At 37.3% G+C, this 12,378-nt stretch overlaps 2 protein-coding genes across 5 annotated transcripts in view; one reads left to right on the top strand and one right to left on the bottom strand.

Annotated features, from left to right (window-relative positions):
- Positions 1-3,144: 3,144 nt before the first annotated feature.
- On the bottom strand, positions 3,145-4,463 carry LOC6036111 (UPF0046 protein C25E10.12). The gene is made up of 3 exons (XM_001846152.2): positions 4,067-4,463; positions 3,781-4,004; positions 3,145-3,725 (listed from the first exon to the last, which is right to left on the bottom strand). The coding sequence occupies exons 1-3, from the start codon at positions 4,332-4,334 to the stop codon at positions 3,315-3,317; spliced, it is 903 nt and encodes a 300-aa protein (XP_001846204.2). The 5' UTR covers positions 4,335-4,463; the 3' UTR covers positions 3,145-3,314.
- A 2,149-nt stretch (positions 4,464-6,612) lies between these two features.
- The window catches only part of LOC6036112 (protein furry), a 180,415-nt gene continuing 174,649 nt past the window's right edge, over positions 6,613-12,378 (top strand). For all 4 annotated transcript variants that reach the window (XM_038258698.1, XM_038258697.1, XM_038258696.1 and 1 more), the window contains exon 1: positions 6,613-6,835. In XM_038258698.1, coding sequence (XP_038114626.1) covers positions 6,736-6,835 — 100 coding nt within the window. In that variant the 5' untranslated portion in view covers positions 6,613-6,735. The remainder of the gene's footprint in view (positions 6,836-12,378) is intronic.

Below are 12,378 nucleotides of genomic sequence, written 5' to 3'. Positions count from 1 at the left end.
CGCCCCCCCCCCCCCCCCCTTCAAAATTGGTCCGAAAAATCAGGGGGCAAAAAAATATTTTTTCAAAAAAATATTTTTTCAAAAAAATATCAAAATTTCAATGGAAATAGAAGTCTAATCAACTGAGAACAATCTAATTCGCCTTTTTCTGCATTGATAATCATATTTAACATGTTTGGACTCGTTTAAAAATATTTTGAACTTTTATGAAAATACAATGTACAGCACCGCAAAAACTATTTTTTCTCGCAAAAATAAAATTTTTGTCGGTACTTAGAAATTTTGGAAATCAATGATTCAAAACAACTGGACAGGTGTATGATGCATTTTAAACGCTTTTTTCATTCAAATGTTGACACCGTGACCTACAATTTCAATTTTTAACTTTTTTTTATTTTTTTTTCCAGGGACATAAACTTCAAAAAATATTTGCAACGGCCTTATTTATTTAAAAAAAAGAAATTAGAAAAAAAAAACTTCAAATTGAAGTTAACACAGTCAAAACTGAAAGAAATAACATTTATTCTCTTTTTGTAAATTTTAAGACAACAATCCAAGTTTTTTCATGAATTTCACAATTTTACGAAATGGATAATTTTGTTTTCTTGCACAATTTTTTTAGGTTAAAAAATATTAATATAAAAATTATAAGAATTAAATTCAAACATGAAGAATGTTTTTAAAATATGTTAAAATTTGATCTCAAGCTAATCTTTTTAATTCAGACAATAATTTTACTTATTTAATACTTCATGAACAGCCTTAAGGGCCGGACTTCATGAACAGCCTTAAGAAGCCGTCACGGGCCGGATGAAATGGCTTCACGGGCCGGATCCGGCCCGCGGGCCGGACGTTGGGCAGGCCTGCCGTAGCGCAACCTGGACTGGATATTCATCACACATACATGACGAAATCCAGTCTGCAACCGCTAACATCGCCATCTCCATGCGGATGCGAAAAGAAGGTTGCAGGTATTGTAGGGTCGTACCCCTCCGAAAATACTGGGTAGAATTTATACTCGGTTTGGGTAAACTGCATTGTGAGTGTAGCGGCGAAGAAGGGGAGGTAAAAGAGAGAACGAGAACGCGGGGAGGTCGAGGAGAAAAGAAGAGAAGCTCGCGGCGTGCGGATGTGGCTTGGGTTTTTGACCGACGGGAAGCGGAAATTTAGAGGCCGGAACGGATCTTACAGGTATTATCAAATACATTTTTTTTAAATCATGCAAAGTCACATGAAGCAAGCAAAATTATTAAACCCATGTGTTTTAAAAGTTAAGAGTTCTATTGGTCAATGCTTTTTAAAGATTCAAAATTGTTGAAAACAAAAGATTTTTAGCGAGTTTTTAAACGGAAGCCCTTCTAGAGGCGAGCCTTGGTCTCAGAGGGTTAATAATTAAGGACGTCCGAGACACCCGAAAATGAAAAAAATACAAAAAAGCGGCCAGCCCTACTGCGTTGCGATTACCGCAGAGAGGATTCTGTGAACGGAGCACAAAACACAGAATCTACATTTCAAGCCAAACATTTGATTAGGGCACAAAAACTGCGATTCGAGAAAATCGCTGGCAAAAAATGGACAACTTGTTATAATTCCTATTTAAGAAAGAAGCTTGACTGATGGTATTTTTACTATAACGATACGATAAAACACATCATTATCCTCAACTCTGCTTTAATGATTCTCAATTTATGTTGATTTTCGCAATAAAACCTAGGGGTTAATCACTTTAAGTATACTTCATACGCGTATCATACGCACATAATATTCTAATTGTCTGCATATCGTATTGACGATATAGACCCCATATTCGTCGTATTTGAGGTCATATCTACCCAAATATCAGCATGAATATCATACGCGCATAATACTCGCGCAGTATTCCTTGGCTGCATACCGTATCGACTCCAATATTGGCTTCATATTGGTGCAATATCAGAAGTGAATTGCCCTTTGAATAAAACTCTGAATTTGAAGAAATCTCGTTATTAGGCCCTTTTAACTTTCCAACTGTTGTTCATAATGGGCCCCTTTCTAAATGCAATTTCCAAGAGAACTGAAAGGGCACTAAAGCGCTGACACCTGATTGTTGTTTTGAATGATGTTTATGGGCCCTTTTGTTTAGTTAGAAATAATGAGGAATTCAGCGTAAATTTTGATAATTGGTGAAGTTTTGTGATTGAATGGTGTTACAGTAGGTAAGCAGCCGCGGGACCGTATTAAATAATTAATTTCAACGAAGTTTTTTTTTCTGCAGAAATCCTTGGTGAAAGGTAAACCAAACATTGTTTTGAAGTGAATAAGTGTTAAGAATGTATAAAAAGTTCACTTTATAATACAAAAAGTTCCTCAACTGTGTTTTTCATTTTTCAATAGGAAATATTTTTTTTTAAATTTAATTATTGTTTGCTATCAACCTGATTCTTGGAGGGCATGTAGGGAGTGTACTAATGAATGGAATAGTGGAATAATCCCGAATGTTTACGTTTTGGTGTTATGCCCTAATGAAATGTTTGGCTCGATTTCTGCCGTTAATTTTTCTGCCTTTAAAAAATTCCTGCCGTTTATATATTCTGCCTTTTCAATTTTCAGCTTCTTGAATCATTCTGCGGATTGACTATCTCTGCGTTTTTTTTATGTTATTCTGTTTTTTTTTGTCGATTAATCTTGATTTTTTTTGCAGCTCAAAAAATTAAAAACTTGTCAGTAATAGTAAAAAAGTGGGTATTTTCAAAACGGAATTGTATTATTTTTGGTTCAAATATTGTGCAAAAAATGCTCTGAAGAACTTTTCAAAATCGCTCGTAGAGTCAGCTGGTTAACGTACTGGCAATTATTGGTGAGAAAAAACTAGAAAGAGTTTGACAGCTACTAAAACATTTATTTACTATTTTTTAAACGAACCTAACTGCTTTTTGTAATAAAATATTAGTGCTGACGCAAACAGATTTTTTTTTAATAAAAACTAACGAACACAAACGCGAATTATGCTAAGCTAAGCCTCTTGGAAAATACAGAGGCATTAGAACGATATTTTCCCACAGTTTATCTCCGGTGAAGCATATTTAAGTGTCTAGTAATGTTACTCTCCGAGTCTCCGTTGTAACTTGTCTGAGTGCTTTGTGTTATCTTATTGTATTCATGTCATTTTCAAGTGTTTTAAACAAACATTTATTCCACTGTGGTTAAATCACAGATTACAGAAGCATTTGCGAAGCCTAATCATTGCCTCAAAGACCATGTCATGGTATAATCTACCCACTACTTTCTACTTATTGATAACTATTGTACAAACTCCCCCTTCCCTTCCCCTACGCTTAAGCATCATCATCTTTGGTGCGCCCCTTGGGCAGCGTAATGTCAAACACGATCGGCGCGTTGTTGGGCAGATAGTTGATGTCGCAGGTCGACGCGTTCACGAAGATTATCTTACCGTCCGACGTGATGCCGTATCCTTCGTGCACGTGCCCAAACACGTGATAGCGGGGCTTGACACGCTGCTGCACCGTCGTCAGCAGCTCCACGCAACCGGCGCGCACCCCCGAACAGCACAGGTCACCGTGGCCGACGGGGGGCGTGTGCGTCACCAGGATGTCCAGGTTCTCCGGGATTTGTTCCCACTTTTCCAGACACGCCTTGCCGCGCTTCACGTTGAACGCCCACTTGCAGAACTCGGGCTGCCAGGGCGTGCCGTAGATTTTGAGCCCGTACAGCTCGACGCACTCGTCCTGAGGAATGTGAGCGGGATGTAATAACGAAAATGTAAAGAAAATGCTGCCTCACCTGCAGATACACGCAATTGCTCAGGTACTGGCGGATGTTTTCCGTTTTGACCGCCTCGGCCAAACTTTCCTTCGAGTTGCCAAGCGTCGGGATCTCGTCGAGCAGCGTCGAACCGGTCTTTTTGCAGCACGCACTCGCATTCTGGAACGGATGCGTAAAGGTATGGTCAAAGCTCAGCTCGTGATTTCCGGCGATGACCAGCTTGTGCTTGTGGGGAAGTTTCTCTGTGGAGGTAGAAATCAATTAGAATCCATACAACACTTTCAGGACCGTGTCTCAAACTAACCCAACCAGTTGTTAAAATCCACGACCTCGTCCAGCTTCCCGCACCGGGTAAAGTCCCCCGCGTGGATGAAGATGTCCCCGTCAGGGACCTCAAACTTGATGTGGTGCGTCAGCGAGTGCGTGTCCGACATGCACACGACCCGGACCTTATTGCTGGCCACTTCCGAGCTCGGTGCTCGTGCGTTTATTTTAATCACTCGCTGGCTCTTGGAGATTTCCTTCCACGCCGACGTGGGGTCCTCCGTCAGGGGGTGAAGTTCGACCTTCATGGTCACGAATTAACCGGTTGTTTAGTTCACGAAACGTGCGTGCAAAAATTGTGAAACCACTTTGTTGTTGTGCGAAAAAAGTGACGCAAACGCGAACTGTCACGCAGAATGCGCACGACGCAAGCGAAGGTAAACAAAGCGCAAATTTGAGGCACCCTGTTTTGCGTTGGAATCGTTTGTTTACCAAATCAGCTGATTGGAGGGGAAAGTTGTTGCGAGTCATTTTGTGGAAATTGCATCACTTAGGAGGAGTTTTCTTAAAATTTGGTAAAATTTCACTGATTTTAGTATTTTTTCGAGAAAACCGGTTAAGTTTTAATTGCCAAAAGCGAAGAAAAACGAGTTAAATTACAGACAACAAAAAACAGCTGATTATGAATGAATGCGACCTTCCCCTCCTTTTTGACATTGTACTGTCAAATCGTGAATGACAGTCGATTGACGTTTCTTTTGGTGTTGCAGGGGCGCCAGATATATTATAACAATAAATTTCAAGGGGATTTTTTTTTCAACTTTCCCAGTCACGAAATCTGGAGTTTTTTTTAAAGGTTCAATAAAGGGACCATCCATAAACCACGTGGACACGAGGGGGGGGGGGGAGTTATCGGTTGTCCACGCTCCATACAAAAAGAGGGGGGGGGGGGGGGTTGAGAATTCCATAAAAGTGTCCATGTGGTTTGTGGATGGTCCCAAACCAAATTTCCAGTTTTTGCTTTTTGGATGTTTTGAAACCGCCTTGAGTCAGAGGGTTTTAAAAAACACCAAAAACGCAAAAACTGAAAATTTGTTTTATTGGACCTTCAGAAATATTCTAGCAGAGATTAAGACAGAGATTAAGGCACATTTCTGCTAGAATGCTGTAATAAATCAGGCTCTGTTAGAACTCTGCTAGAATCCTCCTAGTACGTCGTGAGTCAATCGTGAGCACTCAAAGAAAAAATACTGTAAATTTAAAAAGATCGTGCGTTGGATTAAAAGTTCACGTTGGTGAATATTCTTAGAAAGTTCATACTTTTTGCCTTCCTCACCTTACTGAGGAAAGGCTATAAAATCACTCGAAAAATGAACCTCCTTGCCCTGATATACAGTGTAAACTAACAGGGTATCGTTTCAATAAAATAACAATTACAATTACTTTTAAATTAGACCTCCTAGACCTACCGTCATTTATACATATCGACTCAGAATCACCAGCTGAGCAAATGTCTGTGTGTTTGGCTGTATGTAGACATGTGTACCGATGCAATGTCACTGGAATATCTCGTTACTGACTGAGTCGATTTTGGCCGTATTTGCCTCATTCGATTCGTCTTGAGGTCCCATAAGGCCCTATTGAAATTTATAAGATTTAGTAAAGCACATCAAAAGTTATGCTTAAAAAACTGCTGCATATAAATTTCCCAATTTGCAAAAAAGGGTGGACACTTTAAGGGGGGTTGGAATCACTCTATAAATGAGAGGAAGGCACCAACCACCTAAAAGGTGGATTAAGTTGGACGAAGTGATCGGGAACTATCCGTTCAGGCGCTTCACTTCCCAGCCGGAAAACTTCGACTTCCCTTCCCGAATCAACAGCCAATGGCCAACTCCTCCAAGCCTGTCCTGATGATGGCAAGCAACGAGACCACCCTGTTCCTTACATCGCTGTCGCACTTCAAAATGAAGGCCGCGATGTTGCTGCCCAAGGAAAAGTCCATCCGTAACCTGCTCAACCTGGGGTCTTCGGACGTGACCGGTGGCGTACCGTAAGAATCGGTAGAGCTTGGACGCGGAAGTTGGCCAACCATAAGCAGATGCGTCAAATAAAAAAAAACGAAAACAATGTCATACTGTTTTAATCGAGATAACGCCTAAAACTTTTCCGAAGACATGGAATCACTAGCGTGCCCAGGGTGGGGCAACATGGGGCAGTTGCCCCACCATCCTCGGAAATTTGTTCTAAAATTGGGCAGGGGGTGTCCATAAACGACGAAATTTTCCAAACTCTAATATTTTTGCCCCACCTTCCTTGAGGACCTGGGCACGCTAGTGCATGGAATAGATCAGAAAATCACCTGTCAAAATATACAGATTTTTTATAATATTCTCATGCATACCCATTTTGTATGACCAGTACGCAAAATTGTATGGAGCATGATGCTTTTTTTTTGTAAAATTTTGCCCAACATTTTTAATTTTAATGTTTTTTTTAACCTTCATTAAATTTTAAACTATTTTGACAAAATCGACAAACTGTCCACCCTTCTGGCAGCACTGCCCTGTGTTGTCATTCCTGGCTTCTAACGGGACGGGAGAAAAGTATTTTTTTTTGTTATCGATCGTGCGACGCGTGAAAAAGTGAAAATTTTCGTGTTTTGTGAGTGTTTTTCGGTGACTAAATTTAGCCCGCGGTCAGTTCGCCATGCAGCGTTCCGTCGGCGAGGAACCGGACTGCCCGGAGAACGTGGAGGATGTCGGCCCGGACGGCGGCGGCGGCGGACCTGCTCCGGGTTTGTTTTCTGGTAAGCTTTTGGGGGCTAGACTCTATTTTTTTTTGTTTTCTTTGCTGCATAACAATGGAGAAAATGAGTGGATACTCTGGAGGAATTTGTTGCAATTTTGGAAGATTTAGAAGTTTAGAGCAATTGAATATGATTGCTCCAACTTTGTGAATATGATTCTAACGATTCTACCAAGAAAAATCATGTTCCGGAAGAATGAAAACATCCGCACCAGAAAGTCATTGCACTTTGAGACTTGCGGTTGTTTTCCTTTTTTCTTGCGCTTCTCTACCGAATTTCCTCCAAATTCCGTTAGCCGGTCGTTCAATTTTATTCTGGTGCATCGATTTTGGGTTTGCTGTTTTGGAGAAGATCGATAGAGCTGCACTATTTTTAAACTCTTGTTATCTATAGCTAGCTATGAATCACCCTAGCCTTACATCTATCGCGGATGTCTACATCATCGTGGGTGCGCAATAAAAATTGTTTACATGCGCGTCATCAAATGTTTTTAAAAACAAATTATTACTTTGCAATTTGTTTAAATAATGATATTCTCTTGTGCTATGTACTTTACAAAAATCCAGAAAGCTAAATCGCTATTAAAAAAATATTTAAGAAAAACTAGTAAAATCTTTCTAAAATCTATTGTAACCTATTCCTAAAACATGTTATAATCCCTTTCTCTTTTTAATCAACTGTCTAGTCTGGACTACAAAAATATTACTGCGTACCTTTTTTTTTACTCAAAACATAAGAAATAATAATTAAACATATAGCCAAGTTGACTACAAAACCCCAACGAAAAAGAGAATTATTAGCCATGGTTTTCAATTTGCAAACATTCAAAATAGAATAGCTCAAACGGCTATGCGTTTTCATTCATTGAAGCTTGAATAACATTATTTTACATTCTTTTTGTAATTTTGTTTAATAAAGAAAAAATGATTATTTTAAAAAAACGTTACTTAATCCACCTTTAGGTGGTTGGTGCCTTCCTCACATTCAAATAGTGAATATTGCATCTTTCCCCTTAACACATTAAATTGTTACTCATTTCTTTCAATAGGGGTTTCAGATCTTCAATTTTCCTGGCACATCGGTAAGGTCTTTTGATAATCTATCCAACGAAAGTTCGCATGATAAATCCAGACAATATCTTTATTTAAATATCTGAGACCCGTTTAATTTTTTTTTATAAAAAAGCACGTAAGTGCTTATAAATTTTGAAAGGGTTATCAGGTTTTCAATATTTGGGCTCTCCTCTAACGATGGGTCGCATGACAGATTCCGACAACATTTTCTGGGATCCGGCCTCTAATAAGTGTTAAATTAACACTTAAGTACTCATAACTTTTGATAGGGTTGTCAGATCTTCAGTGTTTTGGACGCATTGGAAAGATCTTTTGGTTACCCTTCCATCGATGGGTCGCATGATAGATCTGAACAACGTTTTTATCAAAATATTTGAGATCCGGCATCTAAAAAGTGTATAAATAAAAAATAAGTGCATATAAGTTTAGATAGGGTTGTCAGATCTTAAATGTTTTGAACTCGTTAGAAAGGTTAGATGGTGAAGGCAAAACCCTAAAACTTCACATTTTATAATCCTATATCATGTCGATAAAATCTATTTCCACTAGAAATTTACACTGAATTATCTGCATTTTTCAAAATATTGCAATGAACAATATCTTCAACAATTAGTTCTAAAATTGCCATGCATATTTTTATTAGTGAGCAGTTCTCTAGGATTTCGGTCATTCGATTTTTTTTGTATTTTTTAATCCGACTGAAACTTTTTTGGTGCCTTCGGTATGCCCAAAGAAGCCATTTTGCATCATTAGTTTGTTCATATAATTTTCCATACAAATTTGGCAGCTGTCCATACAAAAATGATATGTGAAAATTCAAAAATCTGTATCTTTTGAAGGAATTTTTTGATCGATTTGGTGTCTTCGGCAAAGTTGTAGGTATGGATATGGACTACACTGGAAAAAATGATACACGGTAAAATTTGTTTTTTGTGATTTTTTATTTAAATTTTTGTCACTAAAACTTGATGTGCAAAAAAACACTATTTTTTATATGTTTTAGACATCAAATGCCAACTTTTCAGAAATTTCCAGGTTGTGCAAAAAATCTTTGACCGAGTTATGAATTTTTGAATCAATACTATTTTTTTCAAAAAATCGAAATATTCATCGCAAAAAAATTTCAACTTTATTTTTCGATGTAAAATCAAATTTGTTATCAAAAAGTACTTTAGTGAAATTTTGATAAAGTGCACCGTAAAGTTAACGTGTATAATTTTTTTCCAGTGTAGTCCGTACCCATACCTACAACTTTGCCGAAGACACCAAGTCGATCAAAAAATTCCTTCAAAAGATACAAATTTTTGAATTTCCACATATCATTTTTGTATGGACAGCTGCCAAATTTGTATGGAAAATTATATGGACAAACTAATGATGCAAAATGGCTTCCTTGGGCATACCGAAGGCATCAAAAAAGTTTCAGTCGGATTAAAAAAAAACAAAAAAGACCGATTTCATAGAGAATTGCTCTACTTTTAACGTTTAAAAAATCCATATGGAAAGTCATGTAAGGTTTATTAAATACTTCCCAAATCTTTATAAACATTGTAGGCACAAAAATTCAGTTTTGGTCACCATCATCATGAGGCGAATTGGGACAGATGTTTTAGCATTGATGGTACAAATTTTAATTGAAGTTGTTGTCACTTCTTCCCTTGAAAGTCGGCGCGAAAAATCACAAAAAATTCAATCAATTTTTTTTATAAATAAAATATAAACTTTCTCTTTATCTATCCTTTTCCCATTGCACTTTCTGTAAGTTTTTTGAAAACTTTTTCTTACTCTTGTCTATTCCATAGTTATTAGTTAATAATTTTTCTATTGAATTACCGTCATCAGGGGTGACATTGGGTCTGGGGGGTGAGATTGGGTCATACAAATTTCAGCATTTTTGTATGACCCAATTTCACCCCCCAGACCCAATGTCACCCCTGATGACGGTACGATATAAAACACAGCTGAAAGGAACACCAAAACTCTGTTATATACCTAAATGAACTCATTGTAACTTGGATTATTCACAAATAAAACCGAATTTAATTGAATTTAATTTAAAAATAATAAAATATAAACTTACAGAATATGTTATAAGTTTGTTTTTTTTTAAAGAACTGCTCATGTTTGAAAGAATGGAAAAACTCATAAAAATATTACGACAAACAAGTATAGGTTGTTTTTGAAACATCAAACAAATATTTAAGATGTCGCCTTTTTCAAAAAGAAATGCTTGAACTGTTTGAAATAATGGAATCACCAAATATTACATTCATTAAGAATGGTTTGTTTTTAAATAAATGGAAAATCTTTAAAAATATTTTTAGAAGTTTGACTTTTTCAACTATCATTACAAAGGATATATATTTTTTAAGAGAATAAAATGGTTCGAAAGTTATTCTATTTACGTACACGCAGAAAAATATTTTGTAGAATCAGCCTGTACGAGGTTTGATTCAACAAAATTTTTGTTGAATATAATCAACGCCGATTTTTCGTTGAAATAAACCTTGATTTTCTCAATTCCACAAAAATCTTTTGTTGTTTTGAAAAAGTTGCTTTGACGTTTAGCGTTGATTCAACAAAAATCTTGATTTTCAAACCAACAAAAAGTTTTGTTGATTCAAATATGCCTTATTTTTCTGCGTGTAAGAAACTATTTTTTCTAAAATTTATTGTTGATTTAACAAAAATCTTGATTTTCAATTCAACAGAACGTTTTGTTGATTCAAATATGCCTTATATTTCTGCGTGATTTCTAACCTCCTTAGAAAACAGGTCACAGCTATAAGTTGTACCAAGATTTGTTTTAAATTAAACAAAATGCAAAGCAAAACATATGTGACGGAAATAGGATAAATCGCTCTATCTTCCGAACAAAGGGTATTCTCCCCTTTAATGTATTAAGGCGGTATTCCATTGCGGGAATATTTGAGCGCAAATTTGTCAACAGTTTTGGAACTGTTTGACAGTTTCTATGAGTGTTTTAGCCTGTTCCAAACATTACCTTTACTTAAATGGAAAATTAAGTTCTTGACAAACTTTTTGACAAATATGGCAACTCTCACAACGTTATTTCGTCAAGTTTGCAACCAAAGTTTACCGCAATGCAAACCCACTTTTAAAAAGCTTACCGTGCATGTTGCATTCCAGTTTATGCTTCAAAATCGTGAAATTTTTCTAACGACTACATTTTTCCATGACTTTTTTAACGACTTAACTGCCCGTATTTACGTCCGATGGCTTCAACGACTTCGACTGTGATGTGCTAACGACGCGAAAATGGCAGAAAAATTCAAATTACCGCGGTAAACGATGATGGTCCGTCCGTCCGTCGCTGTGTACTCCGCTCATATTCACGTATAACGCTGGTACTGTATACCTCTATATTCCGATAGATATGAATGACGAACGCAAACGAGGTGTTTTCTCTTCCCGTCCCATACATTTCTAGAAGGAGAAAAAAACGTGGATAATTCTGGCTTGTATGCTGTAAATATAGAAAAAAAATTAGAAAAATGAAAAATCACGACTCGCGGGTCATCTGCTTTGGGCAGAGGTTCCAAAATTTGCGAAATATCAGCGATCCTAATTTATCATAATCTGACATCTTTTGACAGGGTTGCTAGAACCAAATTATAACTCTTCTAAAAAGTCTTTCAGAAAACAAACGGATTATGGTTTTTTATGGAATTTTAATTAAAATTATATAAATTATTATATTAAACATTTTAAACTTAAAAAAGTTTTCAAAGCAGGGTTGCCAAATCTTTATTTTATGACAAGATGTAAAGTTTTTTTTTGTTCAAATCTAGAGTTTTTATTGAAAAGGTCCTATAACCATATAACCTAAACGCACTAGCTTATAGGACCTTTTTTAAAAAAAACTCAAGAAATGTCCAAATGACGGTTCGATGCTAGATAGTAATTTTACAAAAAAATTGACATCCAATTTTATTTTATAAACTTTTCACATGAGTACTCACAAGTTTAAACAGGGTTGCCAGAACTTCAGTATAATATTCTGTAAAACTTTTTTTTTAAACTTTAATGATAAACTAAATTGCACTAGTTCGGTCCAAGGCTTGAGAACCACTGGAAAGCCGTCAAGACAGGACAGGACGACGACGTGCGGCGGAAGCAGCCGAAACAGCAGACGGAAGTGTGTGTTTGTTGTTGGTAAGATATGGCCATCTTTCGCTCCCTCGAGCGCGGCGGCGGTGGCAAAATTGAGCTCCCATTTAGTGTGAGAAACGATCGCGACCGATTAAGAGAGAAGATTTAGTGCCTTTCGCGGAGATCGCGGCCGCCGTGCGTTGATCGACCCTACCCGGGGAAAGCGGGGAAACCTTTGTTGTGTCCCCTTTCACGTAATCACCCTAACCTTTTGGTTGGGGGAGAGGGTGGCTTCCGAAATAAAACCCGGTGACGTAAGAATTGTTATGGTGCTTACGTCACTTGGCGAGGTGGTGC

The sequence above is a fragment of the Culex quinquefasciatus genome, chromosome 3 (assembly GCF_015732765.1).
Source record: "Culex quinquefasciatus strain JHB chromosome 3, VPISU_Cqui_1.0_pri_paternal, whole genome shotgun sequence".
Lineage (NCBI taxonomy): Eukaryota > Metazoa > Arthropoda > Insecta > Diptera > Culicidae > Culex > Culex quinquefasciatus.
Note: the sequence above shows the minus strand (reverse complement) of the source record. Positions and strands in the feature narration are given on the sequence as shown.

Coding starts and splice junctions, on each gene's coding strand:
- LOC6036111 (XM_001846152.2), bottom strand. CDS start 4,334: ATGAAGGTCGAACTTCACCCCCTGACGGAGGACCCCACGTCGGCGTGG. Junction 4,005..4,066: donor GGATTTTAACAACTGGTTGG/GTTAGTTTGAGA, acceptor CTACCTCCACAG/AGAAACTTCCCCACAAGCAC. Junction 3,726..3,780: donor GCAATTGCGTGTATCTGCAG/GTGAGGCAGCAT, acceptor CACATTCCTCAG/GACGAGTGCGTCGAGCTGTA.